General features: G+C 37.6%; 1 protein-coding gene across 14 annotated transcripts in view; it reads left to right on the forward strand.

The window, feature by feature from the left end:
- The window catches only part of ZNF438 (zinc finger protein 438), a 123,127-nt gene that overhangs the window by 85,259 nt on the left and 13,510 nt on the right, over positions 1–24,358 (forward strand). For 10 of the 14 annotated variants that reach the window (XM_037740938.1, XM_037740939.1, XM_037740937.1 and 7 more), the window contains one exon: positions 6,774–6,841. In XM_037740938.1, coding sequence (XP_037596866.1) covers positions 6,805–6,841 — 37 coding nt within the window. In that variant the 5' untranslated portion in view covers positions 6,774–6,804. Of the gene's footprint in view, positions 1–6,773; positions 6,842–8,584; positions 8,657–10,626; positions 10,772–15,310; positions 16,679–21,429; positions 21,519–24,358 lie in introns of those variants that run through there. The other 4 variants (XM_017535428.2, XM_017535429.2, XM_017535427.2 and 1 more) reach the window with 4 other exon arrangements.

A 24,358-nucleotide genomic window follows, 5' to 3' on the forward strand; every position in this document is an offset into this window, starting at 1 on the left:
CTATTCAGGTCAAGAGACAACTGCCTTTGAAAGAGGAGTTTATTACTTACAGTTCCTTAGAGGAGGGACACACCATACCATTCAAACCCACAGGGAGAAGCACCTGGTCAGTCAGGAGGCAGAAGGAACCAGGGGAAAGCGTAGCCCAGGGCCTTTATTGTAGTTTTTTTTTCTGATTGCAAAAGCAGTATTTATTCATTGGGGAAACTTTGTAATATCACTTTATAAGCATAAAAAGGAAGATTAAGTAGCAATTTAATGCCCCACTGAGAGATACGTACTTTTGATATTTAGTAATTTTTCTCTTGAGTTATGAAAAAATAACTGAACCATACTTCTCTGTAACCAACCCTTTTTTTGGAGTGAAGACAGGGTCTCAGGCTGTCAGGCTGGAGTGCATGCAGTGTTCAACCTCCTGTCCTCAAGGTATCCTCCCACCTCAGCCTCCTGAGTATCTGGGACTATGGATGCACACCACCACACTGGCCAATTTTTGTATTTTTTTGTAGAGATGGGTTTCGCTATGTTGCCCAGGCTGGTCTGAAACTCTTGGCTCAGGTGACACTCCCACCTCTGCCTCCCAAAGTGCTAGGATTACAGATGTGAGCCACAGCACACGGCTATAGCCAGCCCTTTTATACAAAAACGTGTCATGAGCATTTTTTATGTTTTTCAACATTTTAAGAAACATTTAAAAAAGTAACTTTATTATAAAAATATACCCTAATTCTAAGTTTTACGTTTTTTGTATATTTTAAATAACACCCTTCACATTTCTTTGAAGGTAATGAGGATGATAATGATGATGATGGTAGTATACAGCTTTACACATTACCATGGTGATTTTTTGAGCAAAATTCCTACATGCGGAAGAAAGGAAGGTCTGGACCAAAAGGAATGCAGAATTGGAAGACTCAGGATGCACATTGCCAGAGAGTTTGTACCAACTATAACATAGGAAGTAAATAAGCACACCCCTTTCCTCGGGCTTCCCTCCAAAGTTTATATTGTCTTATTTTTCTGCCAATTTAGAGGCAAAAAAGTAGTATTATTTTAGAAATTTGCAACTCTTTGATTTTAGTAGGTCGTAACATTCTTTCTGATGACTACTAGTTTAATGTTGTCTTTTATAAATTTTTAAGTCCTTATTTTTATAGTGGAGCATTATCTCATTATTTCTTTTATATTAGGAATACAAGAACTATGTTTAGTATATCTTCTCCAGAGTGTATAGTAATACTGCAAACAACATCTGTTAAGTGAATAAATGTATGTATATATGTCTATTGTGATTTTTAAATTTTTTCCCAATATTTACCATTTAATTTTAACAGCTGTATTAAGATATGATTAGCATACAGTCAATTGCATATATTTAAAGTACAATAAAATAAATTTTGATATACATATATACCCTTGAAACCTTAATCATAATCAAGAAAATGAATATATTCTTCACCTTAGTGGATGCATATATGTTTCTCAGGCCTGCTTATAGTTTCTCCCCCAACCTTCTCTGTCTCCCCTGTCCCCAGGCAACCATTGATTTGCTTTCTGCCACTATAGTTTATAGTCTCTAAAATCTTATAGAAGTAGAATCATAGAGTATTGCTCTTTAATGTCTGTCTTCTTTTATATAGCATAATATTTTTGAAGATTCATATCTGTTGTGATGTGGATCAATAGTTTCTTTAAATTGCTGAGTAATGTTCCATTGTATGTTTACATATTCTTTCTGTTGGTGAACATTTGGGTTGTTTCTGGTTTGGAACTACACAAATATAGCTGCTGTGAACATTCTTTGTATAAGTCTGTATAGATATATGCTTACATTTCTCTTGTGTTGGTAGAAAGGGATTAGCTGGATCCTAAGGTAGGTGTATCTTTTCTTAATAACCAGTGATGTTGAACATCTTTTCATGTTCTTATTTGCAAGCCATGTATCTTTTTTGGTGAAGTGTATATTCAGCTCTTTAGCCCATTATAAATTAGGAGGTTTGTTTTCTTACTTAGTTTGGAGAGCTTTTGTTTACAGTTTTTTCAGATTATTTTCAGATATTTTCTCCCATTTATGGGAGAAAATTTTTCATTTTCTTATTGGTGTCTTTTGAAGAGCAGAAGTTTGTAATTTTGAAGAAATTTAGTTTGTTAGTTTGTTATTTTATGGATTATGTTTCAGATGCTATATCTAATATATCTTTGCCTGACTAAAGGGCACAGTATTTTCTTTTAGAAGTTTTCTATTTTAGAAGTTTTGTGTTTTACATTTTGGTGTATGATGCATTTCAAATTTTGTATATGGTGTGAGGTATGGCTCAAAGTTCTTTTTTTGCTTTTTGCATATGGAAAAATCATCATCATTTGTTGAGGGGACTATTCATGCTCCACTGCTTTCCCTTTGGAATTCCATGAGAATACATACCTGTATGGATTTATTTATGGACTCTCTATTCCATTGCATTGATCTATATGTCTATCTTTCTTGAAACTAAAGTAGCATTAGTCTGATTTCTTTCTTTAAAAAGAAAATTTGGTTATTCTGGGTTCTTTCTATTTTCCTGTGAATTTTAAAAATTAAGTTGGTTGATTTCTACAAAAAGTCTACTGGGATTTCTATTAGGATTACACTGATTCTATAGATCTATTTGAAGAAGACTTGCCATTTTAACAACATTGCGTCTTCCAGCCTTTGAACGTGATATATCTCTTCATTTGTCTAATCTTTTAAAATTTCTCTCTATTCATGCTTTTTAGTTTTCAGTGTATAGGTCTTTTGTATATTTTTGTCAGGCTTATCCTTAATTATTTCATTTTTATGCTGTTATAAATGGTGTCTTAATTTCTGATTTCTTGTCAGTTTCTGATTATTTCTAGGATACAAAAATATAATTTATTTTTGTAAATTGATCATGTATTGATCTTGTATTTTGCAACCTTGCTCAACTCAGTTATTAGATTGAAGAGCTTTTTGGAGAGTCCATTGAATTTTCTACCTAGACATGTTATCTACAAATAAAGACCATTTTATGTCTTGCTTCACGATCTGAATGTATTTTATTTATTTTTGTTTTATTGCACTGGCTAGAACTTCCAATACAAGGATGAATAGAAGTGGTGAGAATAGATGTCCTTCTCTTGTTTGTGAACTTAGAGGGAAATCATTGAGTCTTTCATTGTTTAGCATGACTTTAGTTTTAGGTTTCTCATATTAATAGATAATGTTTCACCAGTGTGAGGAGTTCCTTATTATTCTTAAATTATAAAGGTTTTTTTTTTTTTTAATCAGGATTGGATGTTGGATTTTATCACATGCAATTTTTGTATCTGTTAAAATAACCATGTAGTTTTCTTTTTTAATGTATTAATATGGTGAATTACATTTATTTTGAATGTTAAACCAATTTTGTATTCCTGGGATAACCCTACTTGGTCATGATATATTCTCATATTGTTCGATTTGATTTGCTAGAAATTTGTTTATTACTTTTGCATCTGTGCTTATGCAGGATATTGGACCATAGGAATCTTTTCTCATAACAGATTTATCTGGTTGTGATATCTAGATAATGCTTTTTAGATAGTAAAGACTTCCTCCTTTTTAAATTTCTGGAAGGATTTATGTCTAATTGGTATAATTTCTTCCTTAAATATCCAGTAGAAGTCATCAGAGAAGACATTGGGGCCTGGAGTTCTAAGACTTCTAGATTACAGTTGTTATTGTTGTTTATTGTCTTTGGACTCGAATTGTTTTATTAATAGGGAGAAATCTGTTGTGATCCTTATCATTGTTCCTTTTGCAATGTATCTTTTTCTCTGGGTGTCTTTAAAAACTTTTTTTTTCACTTGTTTTGAGCATTTTGGCAATAATATACCTTCATATGTTTCATGTTTCTTGTGAATCAGTGTTTTGAGATGTTTGGATCTGTGGGTTCACAGTTTTTGGAAAATGTTCTACCATTATTTCTTAAATAGTTTTTCTGCTCTTCCATCTCTCTCCTTTCCAAATAACTGGCGTATTAATCTTCTTAAAGTTCTCCTGCAGCTCACTGATGTTCTTGGCTGTGGTTTGTTTGTTTGTTTGTGTTTCAGTTTTACTCTCTTCTTCTTCATTCTGTGTAGTCTTGATAGCTGTGCCTTCAGATTTGCTTATGTTTTCTTCTGACATGTCTAAATGTGCCATTAATTTTATGCAGTATATTTTTCATCTTATACATTGTAGTTTTCATCTCTAGAAATTTTATTTGGATTTTTTTCATATGTATTCTACCTGCACTTAACATTTTGAGCATGTGAAATCTAGTTATACACTTAATGTCCTTGTCTGCTAACTCTGATATATGTCAGTCCTGGTCAGTTTTGATTGTTTTCTAAATTATGGATTGTATTTTTCTGCATTTCTGGATGCTTGGTAATTTTTATTAGATGTCAGTCATTATGAATTTTACTTTATTGGGTGGTAGATATTTTCGTATTTCTGTAAATATTTTGTGAGGTTTTTTTCTGGTGCATAGTTAAAATAGTTTGAAACAGTTAATCCATTTATGTCTTGCTTTAAGATTTTTGTGAAACCAGAGAAATGCACAGTCTAGAATTGAGTAGTCCCCCCAGTAAGGCAAGACTCTCCTGTGTACTCTACCCATTCCTTTGTGAATTTTGAGGATTTTTTACTCTAGGTGGTGGGAACAGGCAATATTCCTGTTCTGTGACTGTAGTGTGCCTTGGACCTTTCCTTGGTCTTGAGGTGTTTCCTCACTTGCCTGTGCTGATCATTACAAAGGTAAATACCCTGTGGGGACCCTCTCTGTTGTGCTCTCTCTGTGTGTAGCTCTCTTTTCCAGTATTCTGGAAATCTCTGCAAGGATCTTTCCTCACATAGGGCTCATCGCAGTTATTTCTATAGGGCTCATTGCAATTTTTTCCTGGCTCTCAGGAATCAGTTTTTCATGACCTGATGATGCAGGATGTTTTTTGACTCCTTTCTTGGACTTGCAATGGGGGTGCCGCATTTACTCAGCCTGCCACACTCAACCCCTTGCAGGAGGGAAGACATGAGCAAATAAGAGTGGGATCCGGCCAGCTGCTTTGGGTGCCAGCAGGAGCAAGCTCTGTGCATGCCCTGCAGTGGCACCCAGGTGGGGGTGCCTGTGTCCCCTGAAACCCCAGAGGGCACACTACAGTGCTCTCTTAGCTTTGCCATTTGTGGACAGCAGTGTGTTATCAGCTCATTGGGCCCCTGGCCTTGTCACGTGGGGCATCTGCACTCTGCCAGTAAGGGCAAAGGGCCAGTTTCACAGCCTTTTTTGGGTACCTGCATCCAGTGGGTCCCAAGCTCTTATGTGGGGTCCAAGAAGAATGAGGTCGTGCTGACACTTGAAGGATGGTGAAGGCAGATAATTTTATTTAGTGATGGAAATGGCTCTCAGTGGAGTGAGGAGCTAGAGAGAGGATGGGACGGGCAGGTAATCTTCCCTGAAGCCAAACTGTCTCTCCAGAAGTTAAGCCATCTCTCCTCTGAAGTCCAGCCATCCCGCTGAAGCCAAGTTGCTTCTCTCCAGTCAAGCTGCTTCTCTACTGACTGAGTCCAGGATCTTTATAGGCACAGAATGGGGGGCGGGGCACACCATGGGCAGTTTTGGAAAAGGCAACATTTAACATTTGATTCGTATAAAGGCCCTATTCAGAAATAACCAATCGGAGAGAACAGACAAACAGGGATAGAACTTCTCATCTTGGGCTGCAGGTTTCAGGCTACTTTGGCTTGAAGGTGGGGTTTCACCAGGGACTCGCCTCAGTCTGCCTAGAATTTCTCTGCCTCCTACCTCTATGGCTGACGTTCAGTGTTTTGAAAACATTGTTTCATATATTCTGTCTACGTTTTGGTTGTTTCAGGCAGAAGCATGAATCTGGTCTCTGTTACTCCACCTTGGCTAGACATAGGAATCATGCCTTTTAGTTTTGTCCAATTTTCTTATTTTAAAAATATTAAAAATTTTAAATGGAAAAATTCATCAGTCTTTTCCTTAATGGGCTCTGTACTTGGTGTCATGCTTAGAAACTTTTTTGTTTAAGAGCTTATGAAAATATTTACTTCTATTTTTCAAAGATTTGAATTGTTTTATTTAGATATTTTATTAATATGGAAACCTACATTATACACAATTTGGAAAATAGCTATAACGTGGGGAGTGGGGGAGAGCACCTGTAATTCCATCACCAAACACACTGTAAATACATACCTTGACATATTTTCTTTATTTTTTGTGTATTTGTAATGCTAGTGTCTGTCATTCAGCGTGTTCATCCAGTGCATCACATCATTAACATTTTTATGTTGCTACATAATCTTCACAGGTGCATTTTAATGACTGAATTATATTTCATCAAATGATTATACTGCAATTATATTGCCTGTGTATTGTTAAGCATTTTAGCTATTTCTTCTTAAAGTATTTGAAGCAATTATCAGAGAGTACATTTTCAGAGAATCCTAACTTTGCCTACTTACACATGACCCCACGAGAGTAGAAATGTGGGTAAGGTCCAAGCCAGCATGTCGTTACATCTGTCTCCAAGCCCATTCTAGTACATTCAGCAAAATCCTGTTTGTAGAAAAATGAGAAGAAAATAAAAACATCAGTTCTTAATAGCTCAATCCATTTCTTATTACTCGTGTTTATAAAACAGACTTTTCAAAACAGCTTAGAATTTGTTTTTAGTATTAACATGATATCTCAGTTATTTTCTAATAATTATTTGTGCTTGGTTATTTTTAGGAAAGATACTATTCAAGTCAAATACATCATAATGCAGAATTCTTTATCAGTACCACCAAAAGATGAAGGTAAGATAAACTGCTGAGGAAAATGACAATGTGTCTGTTATAGTTTTAATTTGATAGATTTAATGTCATTGAGCTCTAATCATAAGGTAACTTATTTCCTAGAATTAAAAACAAATTATGATTATATATGAAAACTCATTTCTTTTGGTAAATTATTTAAGTGGATATGGATTCCTGAGTTTTAGGGACCTGTCTCTTTTTCTAGGCTGATAGCTCCTTGAGAACAGGGCCATCTCATTTCACCCACAACTCCAGAGTCCTGCCCATTCACTGGCAGTTAACCAGCACTAACAGATATCAATGAAATTAAAAAGTGTTGGCTTTTAATACTTACAAGTATTTTAATGGGTAGAAGAATATGTGCACATATATTCATACACACATGTGTAGACATACTCTTAGAGGATACAGAATTTGTGTATACATTTCTTTGACCTGTTTCCCCTCATACCCATTTAAAAAGAAATAGAAAAACCACTTTACTCTATGCAATGTATAAAAAATAAAATAATGATTTTTTTAACAAGCACTTCTGGATCTTCTAGAACAGCTGATAGGTGGAGATAGAGTCCTTTCTTAATCAAGAGCAATTAAATTATCCTCACCATAAAGGGTATACTCTAACCCTAGGGAGAAATATCAGTCTTTCCCCTGTCCCATCTAGTCTCTTCCACACAGAAGAGAAATTCTGACATGTGTGAGAAAAAAGACATATCTTTAATGAGGCCAAATTAGCCTGCCTTATTGGAACACATAGCTTTTATTGAAAGGGAGGAATTTGTTATGAAGGACCCTTAAATCGAGCAAACACTCTTTGACCTCTCTATCAGTGAGAAAGGTAGTATCATAACTCTTGAGAGCATGGAATCTGGATTTGAAACTCAGTTCAACCACTAAAGCCTTAGGTATATTATTTGACCTCAGCTTCCACATCTGTAAATCTATAAAATGAAGATAATAAGTCCCACTCTATAGGATATGTGGCGACTAAAGGAAATAGCATATGTAAATCACCTAGCATATTGTTGTTTGCGTAGTAGGCACTTATATGATGATATAACTACTGTTCTTGATGGTTATTATTAATATCTGGGACCCTCCCCATCTTTGAGACTGGTCAGTGAGATGGCCAGCAGGCTGCCTCTTGGCTTCGGATGCCAAATGGCCTTGGAAGGCCAAACATGCTCCAAGGGGACCCATGAGAGGAAACAGGAAGCAGACCCCTTGGTTTGATTCTTATCCAGGAGTTGGTCCAAAGCGATAGTGAGAGTCCTTGAGACTCCCACAAAATCCAGCCAGGAACACTAGGGCGAGGAAGGAGATGGACAAATCCCAACTAGAAATAAAGATCATGTGTTTTCCTTGAGTGTTCTCTGGTATATATCCTCTGGAAGATTTGTGCAGCAATACGTAACTGATCAAGGGCTTGGAAATTCGGCATCCTAGCTGATGTCACCTCCTTTTGTCCAAGCAAGCAAAGAGAGGCTTAGGAGAAAGAATAATGGAACAAGTATCAAGAAAGCTGGACTCCATTCCAGACCTGCCTCCAACCAGCTGTGGAGCCCCAGGCAAAGTTATTTTGCCCCTAAGCCTAGTTTTCCCATTTAAAAATCAAGAATTACTAGGTTTTCCTTTCAAGCTCTAAAAAGGTGAGACTACGTTTTAACTAAGCAAGGAGCCGCTTGGCTCTGGCTGATACAGAGGGAGAAGGCACTCACACCTCTTGGCTGCTTTGCTTCTCAGCACAGTTTTTTTTGTCCTGATGTCTACTCTCTGAGCTAAAACATAAGCCTGGATACCTCCATTGACCAGAAAGTAAGACCCGTTGGCCCTACCCAGAGCTCAAGTAAACCTCCTCGCCAGTCTTTTCTGGGACTAAAGATGCTTAAGCCTAATCCTGGAATTTGACAGAGGAGGTATAATAGCTTAAAAAAGCCTCAATCATGTGCCTCCAGTGTGATGATCATTCCACCTACACTTTACATCCTTTGTTTTATTTGATCTTCACAGTAAGTTAGATGTCATCCTTATTTTACACGTTCAAGATTAGGTACTTTTTGCCAACACCACACACCCATAAGTGACTGATCCAAGATTTGAACCCAGATTTATCATAAAATTTATGAAGAATATTTTATATAAATTATAGAGAATAAATTTATTAATATTTAATTTATAAAGAATATTTCTGTAAGAATTTAGAAGAATGTATAATTTAGAATTTATAAAGAATATTTTTAATTTTTGATCATCTTTTTCTTCTCTGATGTTTATACTGTGCTTTGTTACACGTATGAATGCTTAAAGCCATTTTAAACCAGAATGGGCAGAAATTATAACTTAAATTATGGAAAATTACATCAATAAGGAAAAATAACATATTTGAATATGTGTAAGGCCTAAGAATTGCCCAGTTATTCATTAATTTATTCATTCATTCAAATGCTTTCTGTATGTCCTGGATTAATACTAATATTTTTTAACAAAGGCATCAGATTTATTAATTATGATTCCATTTATGATCAAATATAATTTATGGCTAGGTGCAGCAGCTTCCACCTGTAATCCCAGCACTTTGGCAGGCTGAAGTGGGAAAATAACTTAAGGCCAGGAGTTTGAGACCAGCCTGGGCAACACAGCAAGGCTCCATCTCTACAAAAAAATTTCAGAATTAGCTGGACATGGTGGCTCGTGCCTATACTCCCAGCTACTTGGGAGGCTGAGCTAGGAGGATTGCTTGAGCCTAGGAATTTGAGGCTGCAGTGAGCTATGATCATGCCATCGCACTCTAGCCTAGGCAACAGAACAAGACCTGTCTCTGAAAAAAACCGTATATATATATATACATATATATATATGTGTGTGTATATATATATATATATACACACATATATATGTGTATATATATATACATATATATATATGACAATATATATAATACATATATTTTATTTAATTACATGTACATAATTTGTGTGACAGAAGTTTGCTGGGCACATGCCATTTATTAAATGCAGATTGATATATTTAACAAATCATTGATGGCTAGCCATAAATTATGATACCTTTGAATTTCCAACTTAAAAACACATAGACACATTATATGCATTTATGTATAAAATTCAGATAAGGCATCACCAACAGAGTTGTGAGCCTTAAATTAAGGAAAATATGCTGCACCAACATCCTGTCCCCTGACAAAGTTCATGTGGTAGAGGAGGTTTAATGATCACCAAGGTCATTCATACCAGGAACTTTCAGATGCTCTGAAGGGGGCTCTAAAATCCTGTTGGAACAGCGTATATGCATCTCCTCAACTGGAATAAAGCATGACTGATACCATACTAGAAGTGAGCATATGACGTACTTTGAAAATCAGAATAAAAGGACAGTTGGCTAAAGCCAGAGATTTGAGGCTGGTCAGGAAACACAGTGGAAGGAAAGACGTTTGTTCAGTCATTAACATATATGCAGAAGTCAAGCAAGTGTAATTTAGGCCAGGGGTTTTGAAGCTAGGAAGGACTGGCAGCATTATAAATGGAGAAAAGAAATTTGAAATTGTGGTTTCTTCTATTTAAATGCTATCTAATTTCAGGTGAAGAGATTTAACATTGTAATATCACTCTAACAATAAGTTATACTACATTATAGAGTTTTCTATTATAACTTAGTGTCACTGTTACACCTTTCTGCATGATGATATAATTTATAGAATTTTGAGAAGTTCAGGCATATGATTTAGTTTCCATAACTTTCTTTTTTTGTCTGATATTTTCAAATGATAGGCTAAACTGTATTTTTCAAAAAAGAGGCATGAAAACAACATAATAAGGCCAACTATTTAAATTTGTTGAAAGAAAGACAAAGTCACCACAGTGATTAAAAATGCAAGTGAATTTATTTAATTGCCATATAAGAAAACTCACACAGGTGAGTAGCATTGCCAAATGATTCTCTGACAGGGACAATGTATGTGTTTTATGTGCTAAGAAGAAGTAGTTCACTGTGAATATGCCAGTTGACCATTGAAGTTTGTACCTTGGGTAGTCAGGATGAATTTGAAGTTCCTACACCGTTGGCTAAAGCAAGTCCCATTGTTCATTGGTTAGGAAGGAGTCTTCATTTAAGTCAAGTGAGAATCTCTTTTACCGGAGTCTGTCAATTCTTAGTCACTTGTCAGCCTTTCAGTTAAGTTTGCCATTTCCTAGGCAAGCCTTATGCAGGTCTTCATCCACTTTTCTCAACTCTGTCATAACGTTTGTATTATTTCAAGGTAGCTTTCAGATTGTGAGTGCTATTTCTATTTCATGAAAGTAAGAAGTGGGAGTGGAGAGAGAGCAAACGCTTTGAGGCAAAGACACACAGACGACCCCCTCTGGACCCACATGATTTGACTGCACAGCCACATCCATTACTATCATGTGAATTCATATTTGGATCTTTTTTAAAAACCTAGATTTTCTGATTCAATAAAAAATAGTTATGATACTGTCTAAAAATATATTTTATGCCTTGCAGACATAAAAGTATATACTTATATCTTACAGGATAACATTTTGGTGTTTGTGAATGTAGGTTATTAGAACTTAAGGGGAGAACACTTAGGGAGGAGTTAGTTAATATTCATCTTTCTTAAAGTTTGGGGAAAAGATCATACTTATTTTGGACTTAGCATCAGTTAGGTCTTTTATAAAGTTATTGATGAGTTTTCTGTCTTTAGCAGGGTTTAAAGAACCCTGACATGTAGTAGGCTCTCAAAAGCATATTAAGTTACGTACACAATGCTTTAAACTCTCAAACATTTTTTAGAAATCACATCTGATGCTGCGAAAATGTTGTAATCTTTTTTTTTAATGAAACACGAAAGTGGATTGAATTCCAAGGTCGATGAAAGCAAATGTCCATTTAACAAATATTTATTGCAGACAGTGAGCAAAAGAAGCAAAGAGGGGAACGTAAAACCCAACTAAGCTCTTCTTTCTTGCAGCTGTTGTAATTAGTAACACTGGGTTGCCTATCCAAGCAGGGATTTCCTTTTTGGGGGATTTAACCTGAAAGTAGTTTATTCTTTTTATCTAATTGTAGTTTCACTCTTTCGAACATGGTATGAAAGCCATTTTCTTAAGCTCTCTTTCTATTTTTTCTTTTCCTCCTTGCCCATCTCTCCCTTTTCCTCTCCATCTAGTGAACGAACACTGAGCTGGGAAGCTGAGCTCTGCTTATTTTCGTGCTGCTTTTTAGGCTCTGTGATCTTGGCCAGATTAGTAAACCTCAGTCCCTTTGTCTTTCCAGTGGGGATAGTAATTCTTGTCCTATAACAATCAAATGCAGTAGGTATGGTTGATTCTCGTTGTTTGTGGTACTTGTATTCTGTAAGATTACTAGGAACACTGAGTCAGCAGATACTGAGCCATTTGTTCCTGGGGATATACAAGGTTAGGTTCTTGTGAGCCTCTAGTCACAACATTTTTGTCAACAACTGATACATAACCTTGTTATAAGTGTGTTTCTGTTAAAAGATATTTTATGTAATAGACAGGGTTAATTTTTTAACATTGAACCCAGAGACACAGCACTAGAAGGCACGCCTTAACAAAGCTTCTCTAACACAGGTGTTTTCTCCATAAAGCACATCACAGTTGTCTAGTGTGTAGGAGCACTAGACAGCCCTCAGCACTATGCTGGAGACCATAAGTAAACAGTCAAATCACCAAGGAAAAGCACAAAAATGTAAAAAGGGTGCGTGTTTACCTTATGAGAGCTGAACGAAGCAGGACGTCCCCGTGTCCTGCCTCAGCTGCGAATGTGTGTGTCAAGTGGCTGAAATTTTTTCTTTCTCTACACATGTCCACGAATGGCCATGGAAGCACCACAAGTATTGATTTTGGGGTTAAAATTAAATTTTAGCAAGTAGGCAAATTCACAAATACAGACTCTGCAAATAACAAGAATCAGCTGCATATGAATGCGCCTTATAAAAACTTTTAAAGCACAGTAGAAGACTCAGGATAACTTGCAGAATAGAAGCTTTCTTTATGATATTTTTCTCAGATAAAACGACTTTGTGCATTGTTGATATTATAAATTCAAGTTAATAAAGTAATATATTATTTGAAAGTAACCATAAATTCTTAGCTCAGTAATGCGACAAAGAAAACTACTGTTGTAAGATCTGTGACTCTCCAGCCCTCACATTTAACACACAGTAGCAAAGGGTACCTCTGTAATGCTTTGCATTTAGTGGTTAACATTGCTTTGTGACCTCATTATTGGGGGAAAAATCATTCCCTATGTATTATGAAAATATTATGTTTCCAAATATGTGAAATTCATATGGAAACATTTTGATCTTAACAAGTGGTGTAAATGCTGTTCTTGGACTTTTGGTACCATTTTATGCTGCAGACCAAGTACAGATTGACATTTGCAAGCTGGTTTTGGTTAACTCCTTAATGTTGGAAATTGGAACTTTCCGATGTAATAACTTCTGCAAAATACCATTGTGCATTATTAGTACGTTATACTGTTGACAGAAGAACAAATGGAAAACACACATGCCTGTAGAAATATCCTTTTAGAATAAATGGAAATGACCTGGGTGGCCTAAAACTATAAAGTAGGCCAGCCATATATGGAAGTTGGAATAAAACATTAGAGTTTAAAATATTAGTAAATTCAGATTATGAATATTTTTGTTATTTGAAATAGCCGTATTATGGGGCGGGCACAGCTGGAGTGCAATGATGGGATCTCAGACTGCAACCTCTGCCTCCTGGGTTCAAGCAATTCTCCTGCTTCAGTCTCCCAAGAATCTGGGATTACAGGCACACACCACCATGCCCAGCTAATTTTTTGTATTTTTGGTAGAAATGGGGTTTCACTATGTTAGCCAGGCTGGTCTCGAACTCCTGACCTCAGGTGATCTGCCCACCTCCATCTTCCAAAGTGCTGGGATTACAGGCATGAGCCACTGTGCCTGGCCGAAATAGCTGTATTTCTATTGCTTAAAAAGCAGGCTGGTAATCAGATAATTTACTTGGGTATGTATCAATGTCAGTGTGGTCATTTGGCATCAGAGTCTCTCAGAAATTCCAATTAACCATGTAAATATATTTCATTGCATCACATCTCACACTGTCAGAACCCCTGCTGCCTTTATATCATTAACATAAATGCAGGTGCAAATAGCATTTATGTACTTTGATAGAAAGCAGTTGGAGACATTTCACTGTGGGACACAACACTTTCAGATTGTGTACATCTGTTCAAATAATGTATCCAGCCCCAGTGACATGAACACAAGGATGGAAACATCTGCCCCTGAGACCATTTGCAATGTAGCAGATGCTTGCATCTTTTTTTATGCAGATGGTTAGTGTGCTGGGTTGAGCAGGGATAAAAGCAAAGTAGTTTGACAGGGATATTTAGGATGTTATGCAAGCCAAAAATACAGTATAGGTATTTTTTGTTTTTAAAAGTCTAATAGCAATAGGAATAGAAATTCATAAATCTAGTAATGCTTTTCATAGAGTAAACATATTGTTCTTGTCTTTAAATTAAGGGGCATCAAAATCCTAAAAACATTTATAGAATTCCAGCATCTAACTTGTACTAATTAGAAAGAGGAATTTATGATTACTTTTGTTTGGATAAAATAATTTTAAATGACTTTGAATACTTTTTCTTAAAAAAAAAAAAGAAAATCCTTTAGGCCAGTTGTGATGGCTCATGCCTGTAACCCAGCACTTTGGGAGGCCAAGGCAGGTGAATCACTTGAGGTCAGGGGTTCGAGACCAGCTGGACAATGTGGTGAAACTCCGTCTCTACTAAAAATACAAAAAATTAGCTGGGCGTGGTGGTGGGCATCTGTAATCCCAGCTACTTGGAGTTCGAGGTAGGAGAATCGCTTGAACTCAGGAGGCAGAGAGAGATTGCGCCATTGCACTACAGCCTGGGCAAGAAGAGGGAAACTCGGTCTCAAAAAAAAAAAAAAGGAAAAAGAAAAAATCTTTTTAAAACACTGCTCTGTTTTTTAAAAAAGATTATATTCTTCCAAGAATATCTTGTGATGATATTTCTTTAAATTGGGGGAAAAATGTAAATGCCATTATTTGAATATAACTTATGAGATATTCCATAAATATAAACTCAAGTAAAATAAATTTCTGACACATTATATGAGATTTTTGTCAGGCATTTGATTTGTTCATATTCTAACATTGACAGCTAGTGATATTTTAATTATAATTAATATTTGTGTCAGGATGAAATACCTTTTAATACTTTATCATCAAAACTTTCTCCTATTGATCTGCCGTGTTATATTCTCAAGGAAGGAAAGGTGAAGGGAGTAAAACCCTAACAACAAAAACTAAAACATTTCCAGATTTGATTTTCCATTCTCATTCACACACACCTGCCCACGCACTCACACACACACACACACACACACACACACACACACACACACACAATTAAAGAATCTCAAAAGAGATAGGAAGTTAGAGATTTCATCTAATTCAGTAGTTCTCAGACTTGATAGTTTCAGGACCCTTTACACTCTCAAAAACTACGCATTTGCTTATATGGGTTGTAGCTGTCAATATTTACCATATTTAATGCTAATAAGCAGAAAAATGTATATTTATAGATAGATTTTGAAATAACAGTCAGCTCTTTACAGCTTAACATAAATAACCTAGTTTAACAAAATTGACTATACTATAAAAGTAATGACAAAAACTGCAATTGCTTTTGCACCAACGTAAATATTTTGCCAAAGCAAAAAACAAATAATGAAAAGAATGTCATTGATTTACATTTTCTGCAAATATCTTTAAAGTCTGGCTTCATTGAAGACAGTTTGAGTCTCATATCTAGTCCTGCATTCAGTCTGTTGTGATATTGTGTATGTTGAAATATTAAAAGCCAGCTTTCCAGTAGTCAGAAAGGAAGGGAATATTTTTGTGGCCTTTTCAGATAATCATGGATATTTTTCCTTGATACTACACCAAAACTTGTCAATGGAAATTGTAATGTAAAACTTGAAACTGTGTCCATATCTACTTTTGTATTCTATTACATTTTGGGTCTCATATTTGAGTGATTCTTTTATCCATGCATGTAACATTAAACTAAACTGGTCATTTAGAAAACACTAGTTCAGTGAGTTTTCCATATACTTCATTGTATAATATTTTAAAAATCATTCATTAACATAAGCACCAGTTTTATCTGAAAAGTAACTACTGGGAAGCTTCAAGCTGCTGGTGATAAATTCAAATTTTCCAAAATTCCAATTACCACTTGAAAGAAAATGACTTTTATCATTGGCAACAAATACTGTTAGAAGTTATTTGTTGTAATGCCAAGCTCCATTCATTCACTTTTGAGAAAATGTCTGCCAGACAGCCAAACCTTAATGTGTTCATTCAACATATTTCAACGTATGTCTGTCAGATGCTTTTTCAAGTAAAAATGGTATTCCATGACAAAAGCAGGAATTGAGTGCTTGTCCTCAGGGCAGTACTCCCACTTCCATCTGCAGCAGATGTGTAGTCTGAGTGTGAACCATTTCATCACAGAATATTAAAAAGGCATGCACTCAAGGATCAAATTTTATAAAACTAAAATTTTGTACTGCTTTTTTGTTGTTCCTCCATGAGAGTGCCACAGTGAAGAATATGACTGCTTGAACAGTTTGTGGGCACTACCCTACTTGGCTAAGTTGCTAGAGAAGTTTTACCCCATCGGCACCAATGTCAAGTGCAAATGTTGGCACAAGGCAAATGACATCTCAATAGGAGTGTGAAGAGAGTATTTGGCACCCTCTCTGAGGTTCTGCAAACCCTACTTTGAGAAACACTGATCTAATCTAATCCTCTCTTGCTAAAGAAAGGAAACTATGGCCAGGAAGGATTAAGGATTATTCCAGCAGCATAATCAGACGCCTACTCTCCAAAGCCAGACGTCTACTCTCTGTCTTACACGTAACGCAGTGTGTATTGTTTTTGCTGAGGACTCCTCCTCCGGCCTCCTGCAAAAAGAAAATCCCTCAGATCCAAATCATTATACCACAGCACTGATGTATTACCGAGTTAACTAAAGGAGCAGGACTTGCCACAAGAGGAATTTAGAAATTCTTTTAGCATTTTTAGACTTTTCTTTCAGTCCTAATGTTCTTAAGTGTCGTCAGCTTTAGAAGAAGGTGGTGTAAGATTAAGAAGTATCTAAGAAGTGTATATTATTTTTTAAATTATAAAAGACCTTAGTAATTTCTTCTTTTTTGCTCATCAGAAAATCACCTTCTCACTGCTTAAAAGTGTCATTAAATGTATAATGTAATTGTTGCTTCAAAAAAGTCAGATTCTGGTGTAAGCCTGATGTGGTCACCAGCAGCTCTGTTAAAAGAAGGCGTTAGTTACAGTGCTGTAGGGCATTGCGAATTGCTGTGTGTGAGTTCGTTAACTACTTCTCCAGTAACCTTGCTATAGATTTCTCTTAGAAGAAGGACATGTTCTTTCTCTGCTAACAGTTGCACTGTGACTGGAAAAAAGTTGTTCAAAAAGCTCTTTGTTTTCTCAACATTGAGATGGATTATAGCACTCACCAGCCACTGGAAGAGACTGACATGTAAACAGATAAATTGATAAACAACTTAGTTAGGTTCAGTGTGTTGGAATGGAGGGAGCTTTGGTGCCAGACAGACCTGTTAAAATCCACCTCTCAATATCTGCTTTGTGACCTTGCCAGGAATGCTTTTCCATATCTCCATATCTGTAGACTGGAGGTGTTAATACCAAGAGTTGGTGGAGGACCTGAGACAGTAGATTAAGCATTCAGTCTGACTTCTGAGGGGCATTGTAATTCTTCAAAATAGAACTTCACGAAGAATAGAAATGGATGAGTAGAGGCGGTGTATATCTACACATCTGCCATAGATTGTCTCAGGAAGAAAAGGAAGGAGATAGGGCCTAACGACTCTTTCTTGTTGCTGTTGTTTTTCTGTTTTTGTGTTCAGCAGTAGCATAGCTGAAGGAAGGCGTGTTAATGTGGTTGAGAATTAATAGTTTGCTCCTTCAGTAAAAAATACGTTGCACAACTGCCAGCTGCTGATCTGGAGACTGAGGCCCTGCCAGTAGCAAAACAAGCCCCTGCTCTTTTGGAGCCTGCATTTTAGGGAGGAGACAGAAACAGAACAAGAAAACAGCAAGCAATCGCATGGTGCTGAGCAGCTCCTTTGAGACAGGATGGTCACAGGCCAGCTCCCTGAGAGCTAGGGGAGCTCACCAGTGGGGCAGAATCCCCAAGGCACGAGAGGCGTGGAAGGAAAGGTAGTGTCCAGAGCAGGGTTGGGAATACTCCATTTCCTTATTTTCAGATGCACCTTTTTGTCAGGACTTGAGCATGGTATATTTAGAGTGATAGTACTTCTCTTCCTTGCCCCCACCACAGAAAAGGTTTTTATAAATTTATGTGGCATAATCAAAGATAAAAAGAGAGTTTAGAAATAGAAGGGATAGTAAATGAGCTCCCACATGATAGCCTCTCTTTTTTCCATGAAGATAATGTCAAAAATCATTGGCAAGACAAAGATGGCCCTGGGGAAAGGGCAGAGGTGGGGCAGAGGGAGAGTGCCTCAGAAGAGCAGGGGGAACCTGGGCCACCCCAGTGAGGGACAGAAGAGAGTCTCTTAGGGACAAGTAAATAGACTGCGGAATCAGTTTTGAACTAGAAACTTTAAACTTAGAACATTGTCCAGTGTTTACAATGGTTGGATCTCTCCAGCACCAAATAGCAGGCGGTAGACGTGGAGAGCACAAGGTGGGGCCAGCTGGGCAAGGTTCTGTAGGAAGACAGCAAGGGGGTGAACCTGCGATATGAGCGGAGTGAGTGTGGATGGTTAGCCATGAGGCTGGCCCTGGAATGGGAAGATCTACCTAAGGAGACCACTCACAAGCATGCATCGCCTCGAAGCAAGGAGATGCAGTGAGCTGTGTCATCACTTCGTCTCCAGGGAGATGGGAGAATTAACCCTGACATACTCCTCATCTGTGGATGAGAGTAGATAGATACTCCCTTCAGCCAGCTTTCGTAGTCATCACTAAAAGACAGTCAACATATTCATGGAGAAGAAGGATGGCAGAATTCAAAGGCAAAGGAATCCAAAGTAGTCACCACAGCTTTCATTATAGAAATGAGGAACAGTCAAGACTTACCAGCAGAAACGTTAGGGAATAATTATCCACATAACAAGGGAATTCTTAACTTCTTAGAGATCCATGGCTGTCCAACCTTGTGCATTTGTACTTAGAAATCATGAGCTATGTGACATAAAAGCTGAGGTATAGAAAAATGTGCAGCAAAAAAAGTTATAAATCACTTTGAGTTAAAGATAAATCAGCAGTGATGATAAAGCATCTGTAAAACTGTAATATAAAACAGTGAAACAATTCATTTTTTAAAATGTAGTTTGTACATTCCTCAAAAATACCTCTTTTAGATAAAGTGAACTTACCTTTGAAATTACAGTATAAAAAATACTTTTGTAATTTTGGTTCCCTGTGTTTAGCTATACTGTTGTTGAAACATTGAGATTTCTACCACTTTAGTTTCATAATCGTAATGTTTTGACCAAAGTTAAGAAAATTCCAGCCTTTTGCATGTGTCCTAGTTTAATTGTTCCAACTGACTGCACATTCTGATGTTGAAACCTTATCTTTCTGTTTATCCCACTGAGGAAAAGATTTTCTTCACTGTCATCTCATTAGTCATCCCAGATACATAACTGTTCTGCTATTGAAAAATAAAAGTAGGCTGGGCGCAATGGCTCACGCTTATAATTCGAACACTTAGAGAACTGAGGTAGGAAGACCACTTGAGCCCAGGCATTCGAGACCAGCCTGGGCAACATAGTGAGACTTCAACTCTACAAAACAATGTTTAAAAACTAGCCACATAGGGTGGTATGCACCTGTCATCCCAGCGTCTTAGGAGGCTGAGACAGGAGGATCACTTGAGCCCAGGAGTTTACAGGGTAAGCTGTGATCGATCATACCGTTGTACTCAAGCCTGGGTGACAGAGCGAGACCCTGTCTCAAAAGAAAAAGAAAAATTTAAAAAGAAGAAGGGCCTATTTTTAATTTGTTGGTGGAAGATTTCTTGCCATGATATATCTGTGTGGCTCGTTAAAGCTCATTTGCAGATGTTTTCATGTTCACCAGCTCCATTGAGAAACAGCTGACTCGGCAAATGTCAGAATATCCTGGAAGGACAGTGTACACAGGTATTTGTGATGGTGACGGGAGGTCAAATGAAATGATCTGCTGCTTTTTACCATGTTAGAGTTCCGTTATCAAGGTCTAAATTTCAACTGTGTGGCTCAGCTGAATATTAACAATTAGAGTGATAATAACAAAAAGAATATTGAGAGAACAGGGTTAACAAAGCATTTCAGAAGTTTGTGTTTATCTTGCTCAGTGTCTTTGGAAGGTCAATGGCTCTTAGTTAGCTTCTTATGCTCCTCAGTCATTCTTAGATTTGAGTCAAGATACTGGCTTGAATGTTTTGTAATAATGAATAAAATCTTATGCATGCTACAAATTATTTTTGCCAAAAAGTAAGCAATTTTATCTTTCTAAATGTATTAAAACAAAAATATTTCATATGGCTTTCCACCATTTTTTATCAGAAGCATTCCAAATCAATAATAGTTCCTTCCAGAAAGAACTAATAAAAGCTTCATAATTAGAATGAAGAAGAAATTTGTTGAAATTGAGAATCATTAAAATATATATTAAGTGGTAAACCTTTTTAAATGTACTTTTTACTTGGGACATGAATTATATGGCCCTGAAAGAATAATTAGTTACTTCAGTTTACCAACCACATTGTGTTTTTTTTTAAATTACCATTAATATTCTAGGTAACTGGCTTTTAAATGCTTTCATAAAGAATGCTTGTTTCCTCTGTGGCATGATATGGTCAGCCCGTTGCATTCTGGGTTCTGCATCTCTGGGTTCTGCATCCATGGATTCAACTAACCACAGATTGAAAAAAAAAAATTTTTAATTGCATCTGTACTGAACATCTATAGGCTTTTTTCCCCCGTGTCACTATTCCCTAAACGATACAATAAAATAACTATTTACATAGTATTTACATTGTACTGGGTATTATAAGCAGTCTAGAGATGATTTGGGGTATATAAGAGGTGGTATGCATAGGTTATATGCAAACACTATGCCATTTTACATCAGGGATTTGAGCACCTATGGATTTGAGTGTCTGAAGGAGATCACTGTGCTGCGGAGGAACCAATCCCTTACAGATGCTAAGGGACAACTATATTCATATATCTCATTTAGTCCATTTTAGGGGCTACAGTTCCTCTTTCGGTACCTAACTTTTCTTTCTGTACTCAAGCTGTCTTAAAACTTACAATGATTTATTTGGCAAAATACTATAGTCTACAAGGCAAGTGTCCCTATCCCCACTCTAGGCTCCATCCCCCATCACAGGGCCACTGAGATCTGTACACACCCCACTTTCCGAACAGCTACTAGCATAATTGCTTTCTTCCCTGCTAGGTTTAAGAGCAACAATTGGCCTCACTACTTACTAGGTATAAACAAAAGTGGGAAGGAGTGTCTCCGTAAAATGGCTCTTTAAAATGCAGGTATGTTAACCCTATTCACATTGAATTGTTAATCCAATTAGCACTTTGTCAATTGGGATACAAACATTTACAGAAAGCCAAGTGGGAGTAGAATGTGGACAGGGCATCAGAGAGCCTGGCAAGACGGATTGGGTCAGATGTTAGGAGGGACTGAGCCACCACAGTGGGTGTCGGGAGAGAGGCACAGATTTAAACTACGGTTTCATTATTACAAGCGTAGAGGCGAAGGAAAACCTCCTCTTTGCCCCTGAAGGTTCACTGATAACGAGCTGATAATCAGCAGATTAATTAGAGAAAAGGCATACACACATTGAATCACTTGTGATACATGACACGAGCCTTCACAATGCAGACCCAAAGATAGGAAACTGCCCATTTTCATACTGAGGTTCAACAAAAAGGGAGAGCTGTGGATAAATATAATTGGCCAAAAGGGGTGTGATCTAATGCTAATGGAGCGGGCGAGGAAACCCAGCGAGGCTTGTGCGTTTGGGATTGTGTTTGACCTCTGTGCACCATCCTTCTTTCTGGGTATGAGGCAGGGCCTCTCAGGAATGGGGGCCCAATGACCTGCAATCAAACAAGTAGGTCAGATCATTTCTTTATGGGCAGGGTTAGAGTAATAATTTTAGGTTTTATGGCTGGCTTTGGGGGAAAGTGGTTCTGGTTTCTATGACTCACCTTGGGGAAGAGGGATTCTAGATTTTATGGAGTCTCGTAGGACAACGAAGGGCCAGAGACAGAAGGGCAGAGAGAGTTTTTTGCATCTGAGGCCTTCCTTTTGGGGAATTATCTTTTGAGGCCCAGCACAAGTAATAGCCATTTCTTTTCTCTTTCCTTTATTTACCTCTCAAAATAGAAACACTACTTTAAGGATTCAGAACTACTTCCATATACTGAGCATTCAAGATTTGTGCCCTTTTTTCCCATCAAAAATAAATGTTAACAACCTAATACTCTTTATCAAGAGAAAGTGGAAAACTAGTATATCTGCTGAACATCTAACGTAGCAAGAACTGCCGGCACCGTTGTGGGTATTTTTATCATTTAATCCTGACAGGGACCTTTGTAGGCAGATATTGTGCCCATTTCATAGATCCTAACATTTAGGCACAGAGAGTGAAGTGCCAAAGCCAAAGGTACATGACAGAGCTAGGAGTTGAAACCAAATCTGCCTCAACCCCAAAACACACAATCTTTCTACTGAAGATCAGATGCCGGCCGTGACCACACGTAATAGCTTGCAGTCAGCATGCAGAGGTGGGAAAGAGCCCTTGGAATAAAATGGACTAGGGTTTGAGTTCCAGCACTGTTACTTACCAGCTTAGAAATCTTTGTAAAACAGACTTGGCCAGGTATGGTGGCTCATGCTTGTAATCACAGCACTTTGGGAGGCTGAGGCAGGTAGATCACTTAAGCCCAGCAGTTCGAGACCAGCCTGAACAACATGGCAAAACAGTATACAAAAAATACAAAACTTAGCCCAGCATGTTGGTGTATGCCTATAGTCCCACCTACTTGGGAGGCTAATGTGGGAGGATCACCTGAGCCTGGTAGCTCGAGGCTGCAGTGAGCTGTGATCGCACCACTACACTCCAGCCTGAGGGACGTAAGACCCTATCTCAAAAACAGACAGATCCAACAGTGGTTCCTAATGCAGGTTTTTGTGGAGACTGAGATAATGCGTGTTAAATATTTTACACAGTACCGAACCCATAAAATCTACTTATTGTTGAAATAATATTAAAGAAACAGTATTGATAAAGAAGCTCAGCTCCTCAGAAAATGAGAATTTCCTTCCCTGCTAAGCAAGGTGATGGATGCGCTGTTTGACAAGACACATCTCAAAGGCCTGTGCTGAGTGGAAGTTGTCTACATGTCACTGGTGGTGTTGTGGAGGGAGAGGGGAGTTAGCTAAGAGCAGTAATTGAGCAGAACAGAAGTATGTCAAGGAGAGTGGACTAAACCAGACTCAGGATGCAAGATCTCCTGTTAGGAATGTGCTTGTTTCCTTTGCATTGTCTCCAGTTTCCTGAAATTTAGGTCTGAGACATGATGACTCTAGGAGGTCTCAGTACTGCAGATACATGGACTAGAACTGCACTTGGCATTCTGAGTCCTCAGAAACAAAAGAACACTTGTGCCTATTGCCGGCACGTTTTACAGTGCATGCTCTATAGTCAACGCTCAATAAATTCTTGTTGACTCTGACTGCTGCTGCATACCCTGGACAGTGGCTTGGGGAGAGGGTGGGCAATGGCTAAAGGTGTTTATAGGTTTTTCAACAAAATTAAGTTGCACTCCCTTGTGTTATGAGACATTGCTTTTATCCCAGACCTCTCCAGGGTTTTACCATATTTATTTTAACTAGAGACCATCTTGGGAAACAGTTTGAATCCCCAACTGGAATTTATTATTTGAAAGCCAAGTGGCAGGGAAAACAAGGATACCAACAAATAAAATTGAAAATAGAGTTTTTCAGTTTAATAAAATTAAAACCAAAACAACACCTAAAATCTTTGGCTCTGTAGTGACCAAGGTTTGGCAGAACTTTCCTCCTGAGCCTGGATCCAGGGGGCCTATTTCAGGAGCAGGGACACGCCTGTCTTTCTCTGCCTGCTCCTTCCTGCACTCTTAGCAGTAGGCCTGTGGGCCCCAGCAGATGGAATAATGGAACTTTGCCCAAACCAGCGACCAGACGAGGGGGAACAACTTTATTCAGAAGCAACAAAGCAGGCCTTGCTTCTGCCAATGGAAATCAGGAAGTGAGCTGTTTGTAGCTATCTAGAGAATTGTCTCATGCGCTTGTCTCTTAATACTATCTGTGGTAGCTGCATTGT

The sequence above is a fragment of the Cebus imitator genome, unplaced genomic scaffold (assembly GCF_001604975.1).
Source record: "Cebus imitator isolate Cc_AM_T3 unplaced genomic scaffold, Cebus_imitator-1.0 Scaffold92, whole genome shotgun sequence".
NCBI classification, from domain to species: Eukaryota; Metazoa; Chordata; class Mammalia; order Primates; family Cebidae; genus Cebus; species Cebus imitator.